The 22,912-nt window shown below is 39.1% G+C and overlaps 1 protein-coding gene across 3 annotated transcripts in view; it reads left to right on the plus strand.

The window, feature by feature from the left end:
• SLIT3 (slit guidance ligand 3) overlaps positions 1-22,912 on the plus strand; it is a 536,914-nt gene that overhangs the window by 354,575 nt on the left and 159,427 nt on the right. For all 3 annotated transcript variants that reach the window (XM_021410240.1, XM_021410241.1, XM_021410242.1), the window contains one exon: positions 11,662-11,803. In XM_021410240.1, the coding sequence (XP_021265915.1) occupies positions 11,662-11,803 (142 nt within the window). The remainder of the gene's footprint in view (positions 1-11,661; positions 11,804-22,912) is intronic.

Raw genomic sequence — 22,912 nt, forward strand, 5'->3', positions numbered from 1 at the left:
TGTATGGAAATTGCATTGTACTTAAATGTACCATGCCTGACATTACAGTAAAACACCTACCAATATATTTTGGTACCTGACTTTACTTACCTGTTTGTTACTTATGTTTGAAAACATGTAAGTCTTTCAAAAGAGAGTAAATATAAGAACTGTGTAACAGGTGTCTCAAGGATTAGTTATATTGTTGTGTATTTGTTTTTGCTTATTTGCCTGTTGCCATCTATGAGTCCACTCCCTTAAAGCAGTTTCCTTTTGATGCATGGGTTGACTCTTGTGTGTGTAAGTTCTTCTACATGTGACAAAGAGAGAAATGGTTCTACTTTGAGAAGAAATGTTTGATACCAAGCTTAACTATATCATAGCTGGTAAATTAATGTCCAGCCCTGGAGGCTGCAGGAAGTGTTATGGGCACATGGAAAATGTAGTTGTGCACCAGTGATTTTTGCGGTGTGATTTTTAGGAGGGCTGAGCATCTTCTGTGCAGTTGTGGAAATCTGAAGATGCCCAGAATATCTGAAAAACAAACAAAAAAATACATCAAAAGCTTAGCAAAAAGAAAAATTTAGAGATCTAACAATCTTGGCAGAGGAAGGATAAAAATAAGGGGATAATTGATTGAGCTATTAGCAAAATCTCATTTTACCAAAGATGTAACTAGAGCATGTCTGTCTTACAAAATGAAGTTTCAGATGGGGCATGAGTTCAGTTATTAGGATTTATGATTCAGTGATCTGAAAGAAAAAAAAAATTGGTTTAAATCAGGAAAGGAGATAATCATTGCTGAACGTGAAATCTAACATGGACAGAACTCATCAAAATGGAGTTTTCTGTGCAGCCTGTGACTTCCAAAAGAGAAAAGATTATTTAGCAGCTGCATGTTGGACCAAGAATGTAAAAGAGAACTCAAAATTGTCCTGCTTTTTACTAAAACATAAATTAATAAAAATTAAAGGAAAGAAGCTTCCAGTGAGACAGTTCATAAACTGTATCCCTTAGCCTTCATCTGGGAAATCACACATACTGAAAAAGCAGTACATCTGAAGAGCTCATTTTAGTAGAGGATTTAGCAGAGAACTCAGCTTAGTATCTTCTGCTTCCTCAAAAACCCTACATGGATAGTCAGTTTAAAGAGAGCATAAATCTTCCCTGCTCCTTATTACAGGTCTTATTCCCAATTTTACAGCTTAATTTGTTCATGTTTGACTATGAAGTCACACTAGGACTGGAGGTGAATGGTGGACTGAACTTGTCCCTCTGCAAAGGAATTTTATACAGTTTTAGATTATATGAATCACTGTAACTACCCTCTAGCTGGCAGTGAAAGCTTCTTTGCATCATACTTACGAAGTGCTGAAATACAGTGTACTGAACTACTTTGTTTTAATACATGCTCAGCATTTCAAGTACTTGTATTTTTATGGCAGTGGGAATACATTACAGAAGAAGAAAAATCTCAACTTTTCCTCCACTGTAAAATGGGCTTTATCAGAGCACTCCGGTTCAAAGCTTGTACTGCTGCATATTTCAAAGAAGAAAGAGGAGAATGAAGTAATGTAGGGAAGGTAGAAAAATAACACTATTCAACAACTTCTGGTTGCTCTTTGAATCCTATGCAAAAATACTTTTTTTTTTTTATCCTTCTATGACAAACATTGCTTCTGAAACAAATGTTGAATGCTACATAGCAAGGAATAATGTTAGCTGGAAAAGAAGAAGTGAAACAGTGATGGAGATGTGCTATAACTGGAACCCAAGTTTCCTGCTTCCTTCTGGACACAGTGCTGTCAGTCCAGTACAGTCAGGTTTACTAGCACTGTGTGCAAGGTCTCTCAACATAGCAAATCAGAGCTATGTGCCAAGGTACCTGTGTAAACTGAAACAAATTTTTTTCAAAAAATACTGTTCAGCTTGAGCATGTAAATTATAAAAATATTAATTCAAATGGCACTTGCAGGCAAATGGTGAGTAGTAGAAAAGCTATTCCAGATCTCACTTGCTCATGCCCTTGAGCATTTGACGGAGAACTGTAGGTTAATGTGTAGGATTAAATAATGTGCAGTTGCCTGGAGAAAGGTTTGCAAATATGTCTAATTGGATTTGTGTTTCTGAGGACGCAGGGGAAGGGTCATTAACAGAACCGAGCAGGGTTGGGACTGGCTGGCCTCTCAACACTGGGGAGAGCACTGCGTACACTTCTGGCAGTCTCGTCGCCCACCAGAGCCTTCTGGCTGGCTCTTCAGCAAGCTGTCTCCTCCTTGGACAGGAATCTCTCCTCCAGAGCCACCCCTGATGGAGCAGCCTGCCTGGATCTGGGCCTTAAATCTATCTGTTCCCAAAGAAATCTCCAAGCCCGCTCTTCCCCCTGTGCAGCTGCTTTGATTCAAGAACTCTGGGAAGTGTGTGGTGCTGCAGGCTCCTAAAAAAGCCAGTGGTTGTGGGAGGGGCTAACCTGGCACCACAGAGTGAGGGCCTCGGCTGATGAGCTGCAAATAGGAGGATATGTACCTCCCCTCTCTCTCTCCACCATAACCTTGCAATTCACTGCCATTCACTGCCGTATTGCTGTGACAGGAGAGAGGGGAGCAAAGATTTGATGACAGTTGAAATACTACCTGCACTGTGATGCCTGGGAACTGTTTATATTCCCTTAACTAGCAGAGAAGCATCTCTGTGTGTGTGTGCTGTCATATCAGTAAACCTCAGAGCCTTCCAGTCTTTGCTTGGATCAAACCATGCTTCTTTGCCATGCTCAGATGTTTCATGGCCTCTTTCTGGCCTCTTTCTGTCTGTCTATTTGTCCTTCTCTGCTCCCTCTCTCCCAGGTCCCCTTAGGATATTGTTTTTATTTCATTTTTCTCTCTCATGAGTTGTACTATTACTCCTTGATTTTTCCTCTGCCTGCTCGTCACTCCTTGGTGTTGAAATTAATCTATGTCTTGTTCAGTTATGTCAAGTCATGGAGTGTTTTCTCACTTGCATTAGCACATCTGTAAAGCTTTGCAAACTGAAAAAGAAGGTTCACGAAGTCACACCATCGGTAGCACCTTATTTCTTAATTCTGCATTAAATCAGTTAAAGTTCACTAAGAGTTGCATCAATCGGATGCTGAGGCAAGAAAGTAATAAAGAGCCAAATGTGCAGTGATTTCTGGCTTAATAAACTGATACTGAATTTAAGAAAATACTGGATAGATCCAAATCTTGGTTGAAGATCTAGTTTCTGAATTATATGCTGAAACTGCAGCTGAGATACAATATAATGAAAATATGTTAGCTTCCTGCTGCTTAATGCAGACTGGAAGCTGTAATGAGGAAGCAGATTTATTTGTTTAGGTGAGGTCAAATGGTCTTAAAATATAGCTGTTACTGTCTGGCCCAGACCACAAAACTCAGTGGATTGTCCTTCTCCATTTTTTCTCTTAGTAACTTCATAGCATATTGTTGAGGAGAAAACCAACAATGAGTAACTAAAAAAATATCACTCCTCAAGCTTAGTATCTTAATGAGAACATTCAGAAGATGCCAAAGGAAAAGTGTGTGGAGAGGGGAACTCCTCCCCATCTGTTCCTATTTAAAAAGCTGCACAATGGTATATCTGCATAATTAGCAGTGGGTCTGCTTCTTTCAGCATGGGATGTAGAGGTACTGCCAGCATGGAAGATTGGTGCTCCCTGGAAACTAAAAAGCGGGGAGGAATATTTCCTAATGGTGCAAGCTTTGCCAGTGCTGGGCAGCAGTGATTGCTCCTGAGGGAGCAGGGTAATTTCTCTCCATGCAGCATACCCCAGCTCTTGCAGAGTAGGGCTGCTAATGGCCTTTAGGCTTAGTGGTCACAGGAAGCTGCAGAAACAAGGTCGGAAGAGGAGGCCTTTTTCTGTGTGTGTGTGAATTCTCACCTTTTGCCTTGTGGACATCCTCATTATATGGCTATTTCATTGCTTTTGGAAGTGAGTTGAAGCATTTTGTCTGGATTTGACCTCTTTCCCAAAGTGTGACCCGTGAGTTGTATTAGATAAATATCTTCTTTTTTTCTCGCTGTTGTTTGATGTTTTTTAGGACCAACAGAGATTCAGTAAGTGCTCTTACAATGGGGTCTATAAGAACTTTCAGTACTGTATAACTTCTAAAGCCTTTTGGAACAAAAAAAAAGAAAAAAACAACATGCTTTGAATATTCTTAGAAACTTTTAGTGGAACTCTGATAGAATTTTTATCTCCTGTTATAATTTGGTAGCACAAACTAACAATCTAAAGAAATGTTTCGATACTGAGCATTCATTAGCTGCTCCAGAAGTGAGATCCTGCAGGAGGTTTGCAGAGGTACTCATCTCTATTTACCTGAGTTCGTTGTCTGTTTCCACCAAGTTTCTCACTGCCAATTTAATTTTACTGTAGCATTAGCAGTTACATGTTTTTATACTCTAAGAATCTACTTCTTGCATTGCTTCATAAGCAAAATGCTACATATGGTGTTATTTATGCAACTGTGAGGGTAAAATTCATATTTATTCAGGCACTTAATATATCTTTGAAGACCAAAGCTTAAAATTGGCTTTAAATTACAGTAAATTTAGTTTTACAGTCACACAATTATGTTTGTACCTCTTCAGTCTGATTACTTTTGTTCTGGAATTTTCTTTCCCCAGAGCAGTATGTGTAGTTCTTAAATGCTTGTTTAAAAATGGCAGATTTGGGTATAATTATTCATCCATTTGGCTTTTGAACTGTTGCTCTACAAATAATAATGTGATTAGGCTTCATGTTTATGTCCAAAAATAGTGGCTTGTTTTATTACCAGTGCAGTAATGGTATTTTGGTATTCAGTGGGAACGCACCATGGTGCTCAGTGCAGACTTGGGTGGGTACCATGAGCTGTGGCACAGGCAGCAGAAGGGCACAGGGGAGCCCTCCAGAACCCTTGGGAATGTTCTGGAGCCCGCCAGAACCGCTGAGGGCGGCAGGGCCCTTTATAAGGTCACTGTATCATTTCTGGACCTATTTTTAAGTATGCACCTTCCAGACTGCTGATACCGATTGTGGAGTTGGCTTAAATGAGATTACTGTGCACAGATGCCATTTGGACTGCAGAAGCACTACATCTCTTAAGATTTTCTAGTGACAGTATTTCTTTTGTCTTTAGTCTGTTTTGGAAAAGCAAATAGAATGTATATAAACCCAGAGAGCCAAAAACATGCTAGCAGCTCTCCTCAGGACACCATAGTCAGGAAGGTAAGTTCTGGCTGCAGTTAGAAAAATAGACCTGTGTTGCCAGGCTGGAGAAAGATATTCAAAGAGCAGCTTTGTCGTAGTTTTGTAATGACTTAAGTTGTCTCAGATTCTATTGCAATTTTATTAATCCTTCAGAAGAACAAATCTACCCGTTAGACCTCGGTTGTTGCAGGTGAACTTGCTTCTTTGTTCTTCTTTATTCCATTTCATTTAGAAATATTTCATGCCATTTGGGCATTGTCATTGTTAATGAAATAATTGTAATTAGTGTTTTGAGGGTAAAACACTGTGATGTGAGGTCTGATTTTCAGTGGTCTCACTTTACCATCTTGAAACATCCAAAATAGGACTTTTGTAGAATAAATAGGCTTTGTTTATTACATCAAGCCTTCCTTTCGCTTCAGTTAGATATTTTCTTCTTTATTCTTCAATATTTGTTTGTAAACCAATTAGTACTGAGTATGCCTATGGAAGAGTTACGTTCACTAGCCATGAATTTTTAACGGTTAAATTTACTGTTTGGAAATGTTCAACAAAACAATGAACTTGAATCAAATAATGAATATTCATAACAAGCCAATTTTTGCATACAATGAAGCTGATGGTATTAACATCATCAGTTGAGGCCTAAGTCACTAATCATAAATTCTTAATGCTGTGCTCAGTGAAAATCTGTTGAACAACCAAGGATGAAAATATTAGCATAAACCATTTACTGCACATTTCTATAGAATAAACGCATTTATACAAATTTTTTCTCCATTAGTGGGGTATTTGCCATCATTAAGGAAGGATAAAATTGGAGATAATTGTGATTGTCTTGCTCATGTCTCTCTGCAGGACTATGCACGTCCAGTTGTATTTGAATGCTGGGTTGTAAGCACTATTCAGAGCCATACATCTGTTTTGGGTATCTTTTTGAGGTTTTGTTAGTGGAGCCCAGTAAAAGCTCATGTAGTAGTAATTGATTTCAGATGTCCTCGTATTGTAAGAAGTTCCAGCGGGTTATTTAATTACACCACAAAAGGTCATAACATACCCACAGTTCTGCAATACTTGTACTGTTTTGTTTATTGATCAATAGTTTCATGTCTGCCATATTTAAAAGGATTTAAAGTCACCACAGACTTCTAACAAGTAAATCCTGTCAGATTTTCTTGAAATCCATCAATACTTTTTTACTAATAACTAGAATTTTTCTGACAGAAGAGAACCTCTGCAAAAGCAATTGGATAGGTGAGGAGGTAATAAAGCATACGACTTAGCGTGCCATAAATGGGTGTCAGTGCAAATGAGATTTAGTTTATTTAGTCATTCCAAAATTTATTTTAAATGCTTGTGACATTTAAACTCTTCATTTCTACTCCATAACCATTCTGTGCTAATTGTAATATCAGTCTATTTGCTGCTCTTAAAAGGCTGGAGGCCAGTGAGACACTTATTTGAAAAGAGCACTTAATTCCTCCGTAAACTGCTGGGTTCTGAGCCTCCTCCCATCTCTCCTCTCTCTCCCTCTGTAACCTGAAGTCTGAAACTGTAATGTAAACTGGTGCAGGCTGATGAAATGCCAGATATCAACTACCCTAGTCATGGAGGCTGCCAGTCCATTATATCAAGTACAAAAAGCATAGTAATTTTTATCGATGGGGTTCCAATTCTAGCTTCCACATTCTGCTAGTGTAATTTTTATATAACAATATGTATAATTGTGTTGATGATTTTTAAGTATTAGAGAAAAATATAGCTAACATGGTGAATTAGTGCTCCCATGAAACTGAGACAGAATCTGAAGTGATAAGATTACAGATAGCAAGAAATTCAGAAAGGAGGTTGTATAGATGCAACTGACTTGTCCATTGTGGTTTCCACACAGCGGGGAGTTTACTACAGTCATGAAGAACACAAACAGGAATCCTGAAATACTTATGCTTTTCCAAGGTCTTTTCTTTTGAGGAAATACTAGCAGCAAAAGGAAAATCCATTTTTAGATTTCAAATATTCTTTTTTTGGAGACTGTATTGCATTGGGGGCCTCGATATGTCATTACTTGTGTCCTCTAATAGCTATGGAAATCATATCCAAATTTTAATTTTCTGAACTTCAAACTCCATAGCCTTCATAGACTTGGGCTTCTACCATCTCTCCACATGTATGCAAACATTAATTAAACTCTCTTAGATTTTTTGGTGCTTTAATTCTATAGATCTACCGTGTAGCTAAGCCAAGATCCGAATTTAATGGAAGCAGTTAAATCAAATAATGAATACTGTTTACAGCATTATTCAAAAGACCTTTATCAGTTTAATGTTTTTAAAAGTTGCTTGAATAGGGGCTAGATGCCTGCTCAGTGTTCACCTATAATATGTATTTTGTCCTTTGCAAAAGGAAAACATTAATAAAGCCATTTGATGGTACTGATTGACAGTTTGTTCACAAAGTCTTTTTATTCTGCTAAAATTTTCAGAAGCCTACAATCTAGATCTATTTTTGCTCATGAAGGAAGAATTTCACCAAATATACAGGGCTGCCAAATTCAGAATGGATCAAATATTTTTACACTGAGCATAAAATGTCAGTCAGCAGTGACAGGAGTACTGGATATTTTGGGGCACTCCAAGAATTCAGGTTTATAATGAGAAATTAAGTTTATAGAAACAGTCATTTTTCCATGCTATTTTAAGTGAAATTAAAAAAAAAAAAAGGAATCACTCATTATATGTGGAAAATAGAGCCACGTAAACACGGCCTCTTTCTTTACCTCTTGCTTTACTTGCTTCAGCAGAAGGTTAGATCCTGTAACATTACACATCTTTAGTGTTATTTTATCATCCAATTTCAGTTCCATGTGCACTAAGAGTTATCATATGGCTTTCTGTCTTTCTTTTGATGCAGTGTACCTCTGTGGTTAACTAACTGGTGATTTTGGTTTTGGTTTGGTTTGGTTTTTTGTTTTGCTTTGTTTTTACACACTAGCCCTAAATCAGAATTTTGTTCACATGGCAGTTCCTCTTTCCTAGAAGTAAATGGTCTCAGCTCCAAATGCAGGGATTAAAGGACTCCCAGTGGCTTCAGTCAGCAATGTATCAGGTCCTTGTTTGGAGAGGATGTGAGAGGCTTGGTGGCCAGCACAAATAGAATACCTTTTCACCTTTCCATTCAAACATTTTCTGGAAAGTTCCATGATACTTAGCTGTAGTGGGACATTCATTAGCACTTGTCACTGATGCTACCTGTTTTCTGAGCAAGGAAGACTGGTTTTTCTGTCTTTTTATCATGCTTTTCAGAGTACCTAATATAATAACCTCCTTTCAGAGTGTTCCGTTAGTACACAGTGCTCTGCAGTACTGTGGTGCACAAAATGTGGAGGTGATGAGCTGAGCTCCACTGAATCTTATACTAGATACTGATTTAAATACAGTAGAGTTGGGAACAGGCTCTTAAAACTCCAGCTGACAGTACTTCAGGGTTTTTTTTTGACATTGTGCCCTTATGAAAAGGGAGTATATTAAAGCTTCTCTAACCTGCAGCAGTATGTCATAGCGTATAAGGGCAAAATGCCCTTTTCCCCTCTTTACAAACCTCTTCAGCAAGCATACCTGTTGTATATGATAGAAGTTGTGTAGGAGACTTGACCTTGCTGCCAACTTTCCTTTTGCCTCTTGGAGAGCGAAGGTTGTTCAGAAGTGTTCCTTCCCACTTTGAGCATTTCTCCCAGTCTGGGAAGGCTTGACGTGGTTAGTTTGCACTTTTCATTGTTCCTTTTGCTTTGGACATCACACCACAATGTGACAGACAAAGAAAACAAGTAATAATTGTGTGGTTAGGTTGTAAAAACAAACCTTGAGTTCCTATGCGGAGATGGCAGAGGCTCCCGTGCATTTTGAAACACAATAATCTACTTCTGGAAGCATTCACAGTGGAACTCCTACAGAAACCTTGGACATGGTGAAAGGCAGAGCTGGCAGTGCTTTTGGTGATATGCAGCAGAGCTCCATTAATTTTTGAAGGAATTCTATTAATTCACAATGATGATATGTCTGCCCTGCATTTTTATGTCCAGAAGACAGGCCCAGGAGAGCTGCTTGTCTTGTCTGCTGTACATGTACATTTTTAACTTCTGAAGCTTAGGGATTTTTTTCATTCAAGTAGCTAGAACTTAAGTACCGTATTACACACAAGCTCACATATTTGGACTATGTTAAGACAATGTCAAATAAGATTTTGGAACTGGAACTTGTCAAAGTTCAGGTTGCCTGATAAAAAACATGACGTTGATTTCTTGAGCATATGCACTAGAATTTAGATTTTAATTACACTATTGAATTATCTTTATAGTCTGTTTTTGCCCAACTGATTCTGCAGGGTGAAGCTGTTCTAGGATTCAAACCATCTGTGTGTTGAGATAAAAACTGTTGCTTGTAAACTGCTTATCTGTAGCTGTCAGAAAAGTTGGAAAGTGGATTGTGAGTGTAACAGGATATTTTAGCAAAGAGAAAGGATCATGTCACGATGAAAGCTCCACACTCTCATGGAGGATGAATGTGAATCCTACCCATACCACAAATGTCCTCCGACATTCTTTTTTTTTTTTTAAGATGGTCACTACCTTTGAAAATCTGATTTTGAGACTCCTGAACTGGAGTACTGAGGTCTGATCTGCCAAAGCAGAATTAATCACAGCTCTGGTTAGCGTTAAAAAAAAAACAACTGTGTTTAAAACATACAGTGCTTTGAAACTTAATTTTTTCTTTTGCTCTCCTGACTTAAAGTCCACTGATGACTCAATAAAAAGAAATTTCAAACACAATACTTTTATTTGGCAACATTTCATACGCAGTTGAAATCGTGGAATGGCTTGGCTGGAAGGGACCTTAAAACTCATCTAGTTCCAACCCTTTGCTGTGGGCAGGGTTGCCACCCCCTAGATCAGGCTGCCTGGGGCTCCTTGCACTTCCAACAACACACACTGGAACTAGCTTTGCTGGGCTTCTGGTATTTTCACAAGCAGCATTTCAGAAAATGGTAGATAGTCTACCAGCAACATCTGAGCTGGCAATGTCAAGATCTTATTCTTCCCCAGTTGCGAAAAGCCTTCTAGCTGCTAGCAGTTCTTATATATTCTGTTTCCCAAATATCTTGGCTACTTATCAGATGTTTATGTCGTATTCAGATTTTTATAAATAGGTGCGTATATACATGTGCTTTAGAATGAATTGACTTTGCTGCGCACAATTAAGGGGTAAACCAGAGGGTATTTAGGCCTAAATCAAGAGAAGGAGTTTATAAGAATGTTGCAATGTGTATACGTACATAGAATATTTTAATTGACATAATAATATATCCTGCAGTTACAATTTATGAAAGTGTCCATCGTGTGCCTTTTCCAAGACAAACCCCAGACACTGTGTGTAGCTTGCCATGCTTTCATATCATTTGTGATACCACAGTTAAGACCTTTTAGTTCTTCTAACCAATATTCTGAGTATGTTTGGTGATTATAATCTACATAATCTAGAAAAGTACCAGTTTTTCCGATTTCTGTTAGGATTTTGTCACTTCTTACCACCAGAAGCATTCATATTCAGTCCTCTGTGTCTGGTCATAGCTCAAAAAGATAGTTGGGGTTTGTTTTGTTATATACAGTTTGGAAGTGTGACTTAACATAAATACATCAATAACTGCTTCATCTTGATAAAATTAATTAGTGTGGCAAAACCTACCAAAATTTAAAAAATTTTAGATGTAAGAATCATAAACACTTAAGAGAAATTGGTATTATTGCTACAGTTTGAAAAAGTTATTGACAACTAAACTTGAGTCTAATGGACTGATCAGAATGTATATAGAACAATATCCTCATGCTAAACATTTGCTTTCCAGTTTCTTGTCTTTGTATGAAATTATTAGATTGAGCAAGCATATGAAGTTTTGAACTTACATTTTGTAATTCTGTGTGTATGTTTCCATTAACTGCCTTGTCTAAGCTTGAAAAAACTAGCTTTCTATTTCCAGTCTTCATACCGTAACAGGTTACATCATTTCAAAAACATAAGTAATTGTTGATGACAGTCTTCTCTCAGTATGTAAAATTCATGTAATGGAAACTTCTAGGCAGAGACAACTTTTGGAGATGCTCCTTGATCTTTGTTTTCTAAATCTTTGAATAAATTAATTTGGTTGATTGTAGAGGAGACCAAAGAAGTGTCTATGAAGAAAAATTGATTGAATGGAGACCGAGAAAGAATAAGAACACAGTAACCTTTTATGTTTTCTCTACAGTTAATTTATAGCACATTATATTCACTGAATACAAATAAATTATTACTTAATATGGTAGAAGGATCTGGAAAACTTGGAAGCTGATGTATTTTATTGTCAAAATCTCAGGCGATCATTTTTCAAAGCTAGCATTTAATGATGTCTTTATGTCTCAGGTTCCCAATCTGAACCACCATCATGCAGTGCCAGTTCCATCACTTGCCCATCTGCCTGCACCTGCAGCAACAATGTAGTGGACTGTCGAGGAAGGGGCTTAACAGAAATTCCAGCTAACCTACCGGAGGACATTTGGGAAATGTAAGTGCCAATGTAGTGCGCCATTCTTTGTCATTTCTCTCCATTTTTAATCCATGTCATGTGAAAGAAAGTCATGTGTTTTGAAAACTGTATTCTGAGTAGTTACCAGATTATTGTAGTTGTTCTCTTTGCCTACACTCTTTTGATATAAGGGCTCAAACCATTCTTTGATATATATTAAGATTCTGTTTGAAGTTTCCCTACCTCAAAATAAGGTGTAGTTCTTGTCACATTATGTGCAGATTGTGTTTACATCTCACAAGTCTGGGATTACAGCTGTATACTGAAAAAAGCACGGTCTCTTTTTGTTTTTGTAAAGTCACGCTGTTTTATCTTTTGTTGGTGGATTCCCCAAGAGGTGGAGGGATTTCACACTAACTTGAGAGGTTGCATTTGTAATGAAGTGAGGTATGACATCAGAACGGATTGTCCCTACTGATTCGATTTCTTGTGTGCCACATTTCATTACTCCCAATTCTTTAACATTTTTCTGAATTTTGTGTTGAAAGATCAAATACAGACTTGTTTCTTTTTACTACCTTTAAGATCTGTAATCATCTGTTTTTGTGTCTGTAGCTTCTACCATGATCCTAAAGTACTATTAGATGAAACTAAATTGCTTTTGGTTAGTCCATGAGGGATGCAGATAGTTTCTTTTCCTGTTTAGGAGTTTGTAGTGCAAAGGTTACCAATATCCAACCAGCTTTTACGGACCACATGGTATGGATTTAAATGTTTTTATAGTCATTGGACAGCTTTTAATTGCTGTAGAAATACTGCTATGTTGCAAAATTCAGTGGAATAACAGATTAATTGGTGAGACAACACATAAGCAATTCCACTGTATTATGACTGCCAGGAATGTAAGGGTTATGGCCAGTGAAGACAATGTGCTATAAAGCTTGCTGATGATCTGCTCTACACTACCGTTCCTCTGACTTCATCAGTTGCTTTTATAATTTACGTTTATCCTCAAAATTGTTGGGATTATTATCTCTGCGTAACAATTAGAGGTAGCTTATTGTGCTTGATTTGTACCTCAATAGGAAATAAATATTAGCACAGCGAATTGGTGATATTTGTGATCGGTGGATGGTTGGACTGAATGATCTTGTAGGTCTTTTCCAGTGTTGGTGATTCTATGATTCTGTGAATGCAGAGAATAAACAACATCTTAAAATTACCATTGTTGAGCATATATCTAGAGCCTTTAAAACATTTACAGGAAGTACAAACCCATACACAAGCTGTTCTGACTATCTATTTACTTGCCTCCGGACAAAGTTCAGAAGATATGGGTTGTATTGGTATCCACTTACATTGTTGCATATAAAAGGTAAGTGTAATACTTGATTTTCTAACTCTGGAAATTAGGTTAAAAATATCCTAAAAATATGAATTGCATTTACTGTGCTAAGAAAAGTCAGTGTTTAATCTTGTTTTCAATTCTGTCAGGTGCAGGGTAAGCAAGTTTGCAGTGGTGTCTGGAATGATTCTTAATAAGAGGCAGAGAAGAGACTGGTTTCAGACTTGCTCCCAAATTAGTGTTGAGTTTGGAGAATTGTAAAATGTTACTTGGTAATGTTAACAATGCTAGCAGAAATCACATCAGTTTTGTTGCTCTCTGCCTAAGTCATGTGGAGAGCAGTATCTGCAGGAAGACTGAAATTGGTGTGCTCCAGCACTTTCCTGCAGCAATGCACTTCAATGTCAGAGAGCAAGTGAAAATGTTGATCTTTAGTGTGGTCACAATAGCACTGAATATTCATATCTGGTCTCCTTTCTAGTATCTCTAGCCCCTATGACTTGTGAAAGCAATTTAGGAGAGCAGAAAGTGGAGGAAAACTTGGAGAGCCTTTAAGTTAGATGATAGGATAGCCAGTCAAGATGCAGATAACAGATACAGCAGGCTGTAAAACTTCTAGCTCCATAGAACGCTGCATGAAGCTTGTTAATGATTTAGATGTCAGACTTCGTGCATCCTAGGCAGTGCTTATTTGAGTCTTTGCCTATAGATAATCTTTTTATATCATGTTAATCCTGCATATATCCTTTACAAATTCACTGTCATTTCAGGTGGGAGTAGTCCTGCAGAAAGAATATTGGTGACTTGTATGTTCAGGGTGTAATCTGAGCTAACCCTCATGTAAACTTTATTGCTGACTTCATAATGGAGTCAACGCTGAGAATTTACTTTCATTATGAAATATATCTTAAGAAATTTAAGTCATTCTATCAGAATAAGTGACATCACTGTCATTGCCACATACCTTTTTTTTTTTTACATTTGGTAGAACAATTTTTTTGTTTTGTGAAAGTACTGGTAAGAAAGAACAATCAACCTAAAATCCAAGGGCAAAGTCATTTCACATTCTCACATCTAGTTTGAGTAAAAGACATTCTCACAGAGCAAAATGTTTCTAGAAGGATGGAAGATTGCTGTCACCGTGTTTTCTCAGAAAAATCCTGGCATAAATTCCTTTGACCAAGAAAGCCATTCTGTTTTATGAGAAGTTTATCGTACTGCTCAGAAATTCAGTTTGACTGAGTCTACTCTGCACTTATTCAATAAAAAATCCATCCAAAGGTCAGGTTCCAGCTACACATGGAATAATGACTGTCTTTTGATTTGATACGATAGGCAGAGTAATGTTCTCTTGCTGTAATGTAGCTACGGAACCAAGAAAATTCTCCCTATGTGCAGCAGCCCACATCTCTCCTCACAGGGAGTTGTGAGGTTGTGCATTGGTATTTTTTTCCCTTTGGGATTGTCCCCTCTTGTTGGTGATAAGTCACACCCTTTGCATAAAAGGCAGCTGTGCAGTGGTGCTTCCTGAACACTTAATTCCACACCATTATCCTATGGTCTGATTCTGATCATCTTTTAGAGATCTGACTCTTACTAGAGATGAAATTCCTCTTTTGGATTACATGGTATGGACAAACTACATTCTGGGGTTACTATTGCATACACCAAATTTCAAAATGGGTTATTACTTGAGATGGTGCATTTTTCATTTATCTGTTTCTACCTAGCATTGTAAATACGCATTCCACATAAAAAACATTTCCTCTGTAGACTGTAGTCTATTCAGAATATTTATATGTTAGTATTAAAATTCTATGCTTACTCCTCCACCTGGGGCATTTCCAAGTTCTTTTGCTTATTAGTTACATTCAATTACAGCATTCTACTTGTACTTCCTCTTAACTCAGTCTTTCTTCATAAGCCAAACTGTGTCAGATAAGAACCCATGACTAACAAACTGTCCCACAAAACTGAAACACACAGCTGTTACTGTAACATGATCATTAAAGATGAAGTACATTTTACTCCATGTTTCAGTATTAATTAAAGATCTTTTACTCTGCCTTCTTCTTCCTTTCTTTTTTCATTAATATGGGTAGGCAGAACCTTTCTAGCAAAGCTTCCAAGAAGTCCTGAATTTGCTTTTGTTGATAAAAAGCTATCACAAAACAGGCGCTTCCCTTGTCACGGGACATAAAGCAGACATCATATAATACTAATTTTCCCTTGCTGCTGACCTCTGCCACATGTGACTTGGAATTTGTTGTGTTACCCTATTATACTTTTCCCTTAGGTGCATTATTCTGAAGGTCCTCGTTGCAAGCATGTTCATTAGTAAATAAAGGAATTTAGGAAAGCTTTAAAGCTGTGTACTGGGCTTACTTTTTCATAATTTCATAAAATAGATAGCTAGAATGTACAAAATGCAATTCAATTTTTTGTAAAGCTTCTTTCAGAAGCTGACAGCAGCAGCCAAATCGACTGAGGAAAAATGAGTTACAAGAAACTAAAGCTAAGGATTAGACAAAGGGCATTGTGTGGTATAAAAGACTCCCTGCTTACAAAGTGATTCCCTTGTGTATTTCAGAGTAAAAATGACCAGTGTATGTTACAGAGAAACCCAGGAGGATAGCCATGGAAAAGTTTTGCGTGAATGCTCTGATGAAAACAAAAATCATTAAGCACCTGGAGATTTACTAAAAGAGAAACACTAAAACAAATATGTCTTCATGGTTTGCTGGTAAATGAGTGATGTGATCACATCACAACATTAGCACAGTATGTACAATAAAAGGAGAAGTTTACATGTATCTAGGGAGGGTAAGAGAAAATGCTTGCAAGATGAAACAGAGAACATAGCATAACAGGTAGGGAACGTGCAGAATGGACTCAACCTTGGAGAGTAGGGATGACCTAGGAACTGGGGAGGAGACGAAGTTTCCAAACAATCCATTTTCTGATCAGACTTGATCTTATCTGCTACTGATGCTCTGAAGGACCTTCTGAGTGTGTAAGAGGAGGATTTGATTAATCACTAGTGCCAAGGACTGCAGTGTGGGTTGGAACAGACACTTGAGAGAATAAAGGCTGGCTTTGCTCCGTACAGAAATTGTTGGGGTAAAGAAGGCTGAACAGGAAACAGCAAAACATGTGATGATGAGAAAGATTGGGAACAAAGTAAATTGTCAGACTGATAGAAGTGTTAAGAGTCTGAGAAAGTGAGCAATATCTGGGGATAAAGCCTGTAATTGTTAATAGTGAGCCTGGGGCACAACTTGCCCAGTGGGCTTTGGGGATGTGGCAGCAAGGCTGGGATGCTGGGGTGGCAGGCAGACAGGGCTGGGCAGGCCACCAGGCCAGGATGGAGCAGCGTGGGTGAAGCTGGAGCCAGTGTGGCCCAGCAGAGCAGGAAACACAACCTCAGAGCCTTCCTGATGTGTCACCATGAGCGTTTGAAACCCAACAACAGTTAAGCAATGCAGGCATTAACTGTATTAACTGTTGCTATTTATTCCAGTTAGATATTAATTCGGAGGTGCTGGTACTGTACTTCTGTTGTACATGAGCTTCCTTGTGCTGGAATTGGTTATGGCACTTTTGGTTTTGAGTTCAGTAAATAGAGAAAGACATTAAGATACTTAAGAATTTAGGTTGAAGCAGTAAAGAAAATAATAACATATATATGTATGGAATCTGTTTGGTGCAGAAACAGGAAAATTCTAAAATGAGGGCATTGGAGAAGATCGTTTGATGAGTGCTGTTCAGAGGATTGGGGTCTATCTCTTTTTGCCAGTGGGTTTATTGATTGATTCCAAGCGAGTGACTTGCACTGACTTCCATGGGTGGTCACTGATGATGTAACCCTCCTTTTCTGGCTGACTCAGCTGAGATATTCAGAAGCACTTGAGGACTCACAGCTGCAGTAAAAGTCAATAGGAACTGCTCTGAACATGCAGTGTTGCACTACGCTAATTACTCTGTAAAGCCAAGTCCCTATCATCTGCAGACTGGAGTCTACAATCCGTAGATACGTATCATGACATTTCTGGTGAGATGGTAACCACAGCTCCTAGTCTGGCTTCTGAGCAGAGAGTGAGAGAGTAAAGTAGGCTGGCAGTCCTGCTACCAGCAGCTAGCTGAGGCTTAAGGCCAGTTTTGAGTCACTTCTCTGTATTGGTTTAGTTTATCATTCTCACTGTCGGTAGCAGGTAGCTGAAATGGTGACCAAGAGTTTATAGGTATGAACAGTGCTTGATTTTGGTACACAATTTCTACACTTAGGAAAAATGCTAAAATTTTATCATTTAGGAAAGATCTAATGCGCTTGGCTGTTGTTTTTTGCACGATTCTGTCAAAATGAAAACAAACCTACATTTCTGCAAGAAAATCACTTTGAAATGAAATGTTGTACTTGTTCCATCTTTAATTAGTGCATTTCTGACAAATTTAATAGCCAGAGAATTGCTGTCGTGGGAGTAACACTGTGTTGGGAAGTCCTGATGGATGGACATACTTTCTCAGCTTCACGAAGACAAAAGTTTTTTGTGTTTCTCAAGAATATAGGTGCGTGGGCACTACAGATATGAGGGTAGAGGAAAGACAGTTATGAATTTAACATTATTCTCCCTCCTAAAAGAAAGTTATCTTAATTTTCCCAAGCTTCCAGTAAATACTGTAGCTGAAGCCAGCACAGTATTTTTGAACACAGTAATAAATGTTCCATAATTGCCTCTGGTGGCAAGTTCTCTGGGTAGGGAATCAGGTTGGCTCCTGTAGTTGAATCATATAATATGATTTTCATTCACTGCTGTAAATTGGCTCTGGACAGTTTCACATGTCAAATTTGAGTACTGTTTTCTGGGTTTCACAAGGCAAACTGTGTTACTGGCTCCTTACATTCAGCATCAAAATGAGATTTCTATTGTCAGGCCAGAAATAGGTAGATGACCTTCTATTGAATGATAGCAAGACCCAAAAATAAGGATGAAATAATAAAGAAAATATTTTAGATTGAGAGCGGAAAAAATACAAATTTATGGGAAATGTCAAGAAGGTGCTTTGTTTGCTGAGACAGCTGAAGAAAAACAGGAAGCTGTGTTTCACAGTTTATAACACAAGCAGTAACTGCAGGGAGTTTCTGCTGTAAGACCAAGGCAGGATTTATTTCTTACATATTTATCTGTGTAAGTAACTAGTGTCATCCGTAAGCATTATAAGGTGTTTTTATTTTTATAAATCTAGACTTTATACACTGATAATAATGTTCATTCTTTTGGCTGCGTGTTTTTTTTTCTGTGTTCTCTCTTTTTACTCTTGTGAAATCTACACTTCAAAAAAAATTAAAGAAAAAATTATGTGCAGGTGAAATTTAATCACGCAAGCTCTGCAGGAGTTACTGTTCTTACAGGGCTGTAGGTTTGGATCTGTTGGGTTTTTTTTGTTGGTTACTTTTTTCCTCCAGAGACATCACTTCAGCAGGAACATATAATTAGCCTTGTTAATAAGAAATGAATGGTAAGGCCAGAAAGGGCAATAAGTAGTAGTACCAACTAATCAGATTTGTTAACTGAATATCACTCAACTAAGGGTTGGAGATTGAGATTGACAAAACACCCTAATAGAAGTGTCTTTCAAAACCTTTTGCCAAGTCTGCTTTGATAAAAACCACTACTTCTTGTTTACATTTGTGAAATGTAACTGTAGGCCAAGTATTGATTGCTAGTGTGCTCTGTAGAGACTGTGCATCTCCCAGGTATAGACTTGAAGCTTCAGATTTAAGAAACAAAAGAACAAAACAAAACCAAAGCAACAACAACAAAAAACCAGCCACAACAAAACACGCTCGGCAGAGATCTGAGCCTCACGTAAGATACTGCATTCTTGAAAAGTAGCTGTGAGAACCTCATCCTCATGTAGCACCCTGCAGGCCAGTCTCCTTGGAGCTCTCTGAACTGAATTCAGCAGGTCTGAGCTGGAACCGTGGGGGGACACAAAAGTCCAGACGTGAGACCAAAGTTTCTGCTGTTGTTACCACACCAAAGCATCTTGGAAACACAAACCTGCAGGAATACACACCTGCTGGCTGAATGAAGCACACGGCTTGGCTGTGTTTCTGTAGCAGGGAGCTGGAGATGGACAATTCTCTGCAGCCTAAAGACTTGTTCTGTTCCATGTTTCTCCTTGCAGCCTGTAGGCAGATCCCAGAGAGGATCTTCCTGCAAGCACAGATCCCAAGTCCGTGGGAGCTACAGAAGTCTGCTGAGAAGGGAAATTATCTCCATCTAATCCTAGCTCAGGTCCTCCTAGTGTACAGTGGTGATCCTAAATATCCCATGACAAGAAGTAGCAAAAGAGTGAGAGGATATTTTGTATTTTACCCCTAAAACAGCTTGCATTTAGCCTTTAGCATCCTCACTGATTGTACCCATTGCTGATGGCTTGCAGGCGAGTGATGGTCACTTGAAATCACTGCTTTTACCTCTGGGCACAGCCTGCAAAGAGTTGTCTCAGATGTGACGGTGCAGGGAGAGCGAGCTGAGGCACTGGCAGTGTGCTCAGTGGGTGCTGCACCCTCCCTCCAAGGATGGAGCAGGGAAAATCAATCAGTGAGACTGGCAGGAGAAAGTAATGCTGCAGTATGATGAGAAGAGCCAAAAATACCACCCAGGAATGTGGAGTATTGCAGGGGTAAATGGAGAAGCCTTGAGGTCTGGCAGAATCTTACTGCATACTGTGTTTGTATAGATAGAAACGTTGGTATTATGTCAAAAACTGTTTTGCAAAATAACAGACTACAGATTTATCTGATGTCTTCCTGTCTGTCTGTACAGTGCTTGGCACAAAATTAAAATACCACAGCAGAGCCAGTGGATTCCTAGTGTGACCACCATTATAAATTCACTGCTCAACTTGGGACCTGGGTGAGCTTAAAATAAATTAACTGTAGTGTGTCAGAAAATCCAATATCACTAGCATTACTTTTAGATGAACACCATGGTATCGGGGAACACACAAGAAGATGTGGTTTCATTCTGGCAGATGCCTTTTGGTGAGTGGAGTAATCTGTGTAACTTCCTAGGTAGATTTATTTTGAAAAGTCACTTCATTCTTGATGAGATTTTGTCCTTTGAAGATTTGCCCTTAGCCAAATGCCTAAGAAGCACGAGGATGTTGACAGCTGGACCCTGAAAAACACCAAGCATCAGGATAAGAAGGGCAACTCTGCTTGTCACCTTGTATTAATAGAGGTGGACGGTTCACTGGCTCTCACTTCTCTAGTTCCTAACACAGAGGGGCAGACTCAATGACAGAGCATTTCCTAATATATATTAATCTTATTTGGAAGTCATTCAGGTGCTACGATGAAAGGCAGAATTATAAAAGTCTTGGAGAACCGCGTGTGTTTATAGTGGGAATCTCTGGCTAAGGTAGAGACTAAAGGCTTTAGCTGTCTGTTAGTTAAAACAAGAAGCAAGCACGGAGATATTTATTTCTTGCTAGTGTAGATCTATAAACACTTTGTAAAGCAGCAGAACTGCAGGGTTTTTGCCTCATGCTTTGCAGAGAAGTGCCCTGCGCAGTGCTGCGGTGTGAAGAGCAGGGACTGTGTGACGTCTCTTTCTCACTGCAGAGTAAGCTGCAAGTGCTGACAGTGTGACTGCAGGACAGGGTTCCTTCCTACCCCGTGAAGGTGTTCTCTGTGCAGTGCTGTCTTTGGGTGAATCCTCCAGTGCAGCTGCTGGAGCCTGCTGTGCATGGAGGCAAGGAAGGGGTCAGGAGAGCATTCAGCTCTAGCCCATAGTTGCAGTAAGACAACCAGATTTTAAGTATGATCTATTCCTCTCAAATACTGAAAATAAATCTGTGAACTTTTCCCCATTGGAAACTAAAAGGTATGATAAGATATTCAAGTCTAAAATGTGAGATAAATGTCAAATAGTAGTCCAGGCAGCTTTTGTGATCCAGTTTTTCTCTCCCCTTGGCACGCAGGCTGTTGCTTTAGTTTCACTGTCCCTTACACAAAGTGCTGGGTGAATATGTGGGTTATTTCCCCCAGATAGTCCTTGACTGGCTCCTGAAAATCCTCGCTTATAGGACAGGAGCAAAGAAAGCATCTTGCCCTTCCCAAGAACCTTCGCAGAGGCTGTGTGCATCCTGCCAGAGACGAGCGCTAACAGTCACTGCTGCACGCTAATCCAATCTCATGCTCTCTCTCTCCTGGAGATTGCTTTTAGTTGTCGGCTGCCTGGGTGATGCAGCCCTGGTGAGCCCCACAGCACGGCTTGTGGCGTGATGCAGGGAGCAGCCCGGCTCATTCACTTGTTTGCTGTCTCCCGGCAGGGAGCTCATGGCTGCCGGATGCAGAGGGACGTTTCTGACACATCTCAGGCAAGAGCTCGATGGCACTGTTAATAGAGCATGGCTGTCTCATTTGTAGGCTCTATTCATCTGACAGCTGAGAATTATCGGTACTGATGCTTCACTCCCTCTCTCTTTTTCTCCAAGCTAGTGATTTGTCTATGTTATGGGTAGGCAAGCTTGACAAAACATTACACATTAGCAGCTGAGACGGTGTTTGAAATGGGAAAATTGCTAGCAAACGGCTCCATTAGAGACCAAGTAACAAATTCTTTCTTTCTTTCATTGAAAGAGAGATAGTTAAGGCCCAAATTAATACAACTGTCTCCCCCACTCTGCAGGGGAAATCACTCTTCAAGACAAATGGCTTCGTCACCCCTGGGAGCTGAGCTGGCTCTACAAGGCTGCCTTAGGGAGGGCTTTTAACCTTTGTGTTTTGCCATCCTGGGTGTGAGCAGTACAGGCGCCAGCTGAGGAGGTGATGAAAAGATCTGCACCTCAGTGAACTCTGAGATGGATTAGCATGGGAATTTGAGTGCTTATTCTTTGCTCTGGGATCATTTGTCATATCTAACTGCATAGTTTTCCATTGTTTTTTTTTCTCTGATATGTTTACTTTTTGCTCTCATTGCTGCAAAGTTATTCAGAAAGAGTGAGAAGAAGGAAGACTTTATCCTGTCTAGCATTGTGTTATTACAAGAAAAATGTATCTGAATCCATTGGATCCTCATACTCTCCAATTTCTGGTAATATATTAGAGAGGGGAAAGGAAATTGTTCTTGTCCTTTGATGTTGTTGTCGAAGGCAATAAAATAAAGCTTCAAGAGGCAGACAGCACTGCTGCATGTCAGGAGGGGGGAGATATGCTTCAATTCATCCAAATGGTACAGCTGGCAGCAGGCGACAGGCACGGTGAAATGGGTGACTGAAAGGAGGAACAAAAGCCCCTGAGAGGTTTGAACATGGCCAATTTATTTTATCAGCCTTGTGAATTCGACTTGTGTAGCCTTTTAAATGGATCTTATTATGAAATACCAGAGGAAAATCGAGTAAAATTTTATTGAGTTGTAAGAAATCTTTAATGTGGCAGACAATAGTTCAGATGATCAAAGTTTACTCTTTTAGGACTTCATCTCATGTACAGAGTTCTCAAATGTATTGTAAAAGTAGTTTATGGTATATTCCAGCGATACACAAAATAAGTCATCTTGCTCCTTTGCACTAGTGCAGGTGTGTGTGAAAGTGCTTCATGGGATGCAGGGACAGACCACGAGAAGAGCAGTTTTCCAGAGGCCATGCTTGGGTATACCAGCTAGTTCCCTCTGAAATAGAATGGGCTGTGAAATCTAGGCTCGCCTTTCACTTTTTGTAGAAAAATAATACAAGACTAGATAAGAAGTATGGTTTTATTTCACTTGAAGGATGGCTCCTCTAGCAGCAGC

This window comes from Numida meleagris, chromosome 12 (assembly GCF_002078875.1).
Source record: "Numida meleagris isolate 19003 breed g44 Domestic line chromosome 12, NumMel1.0, whole genome shotgun sequence".
Lineage (NCBI taxonomy): Eukaryota > Metazoa > Chordata > Aves > Galliformes > Numididae > Numida > Numida meleagris.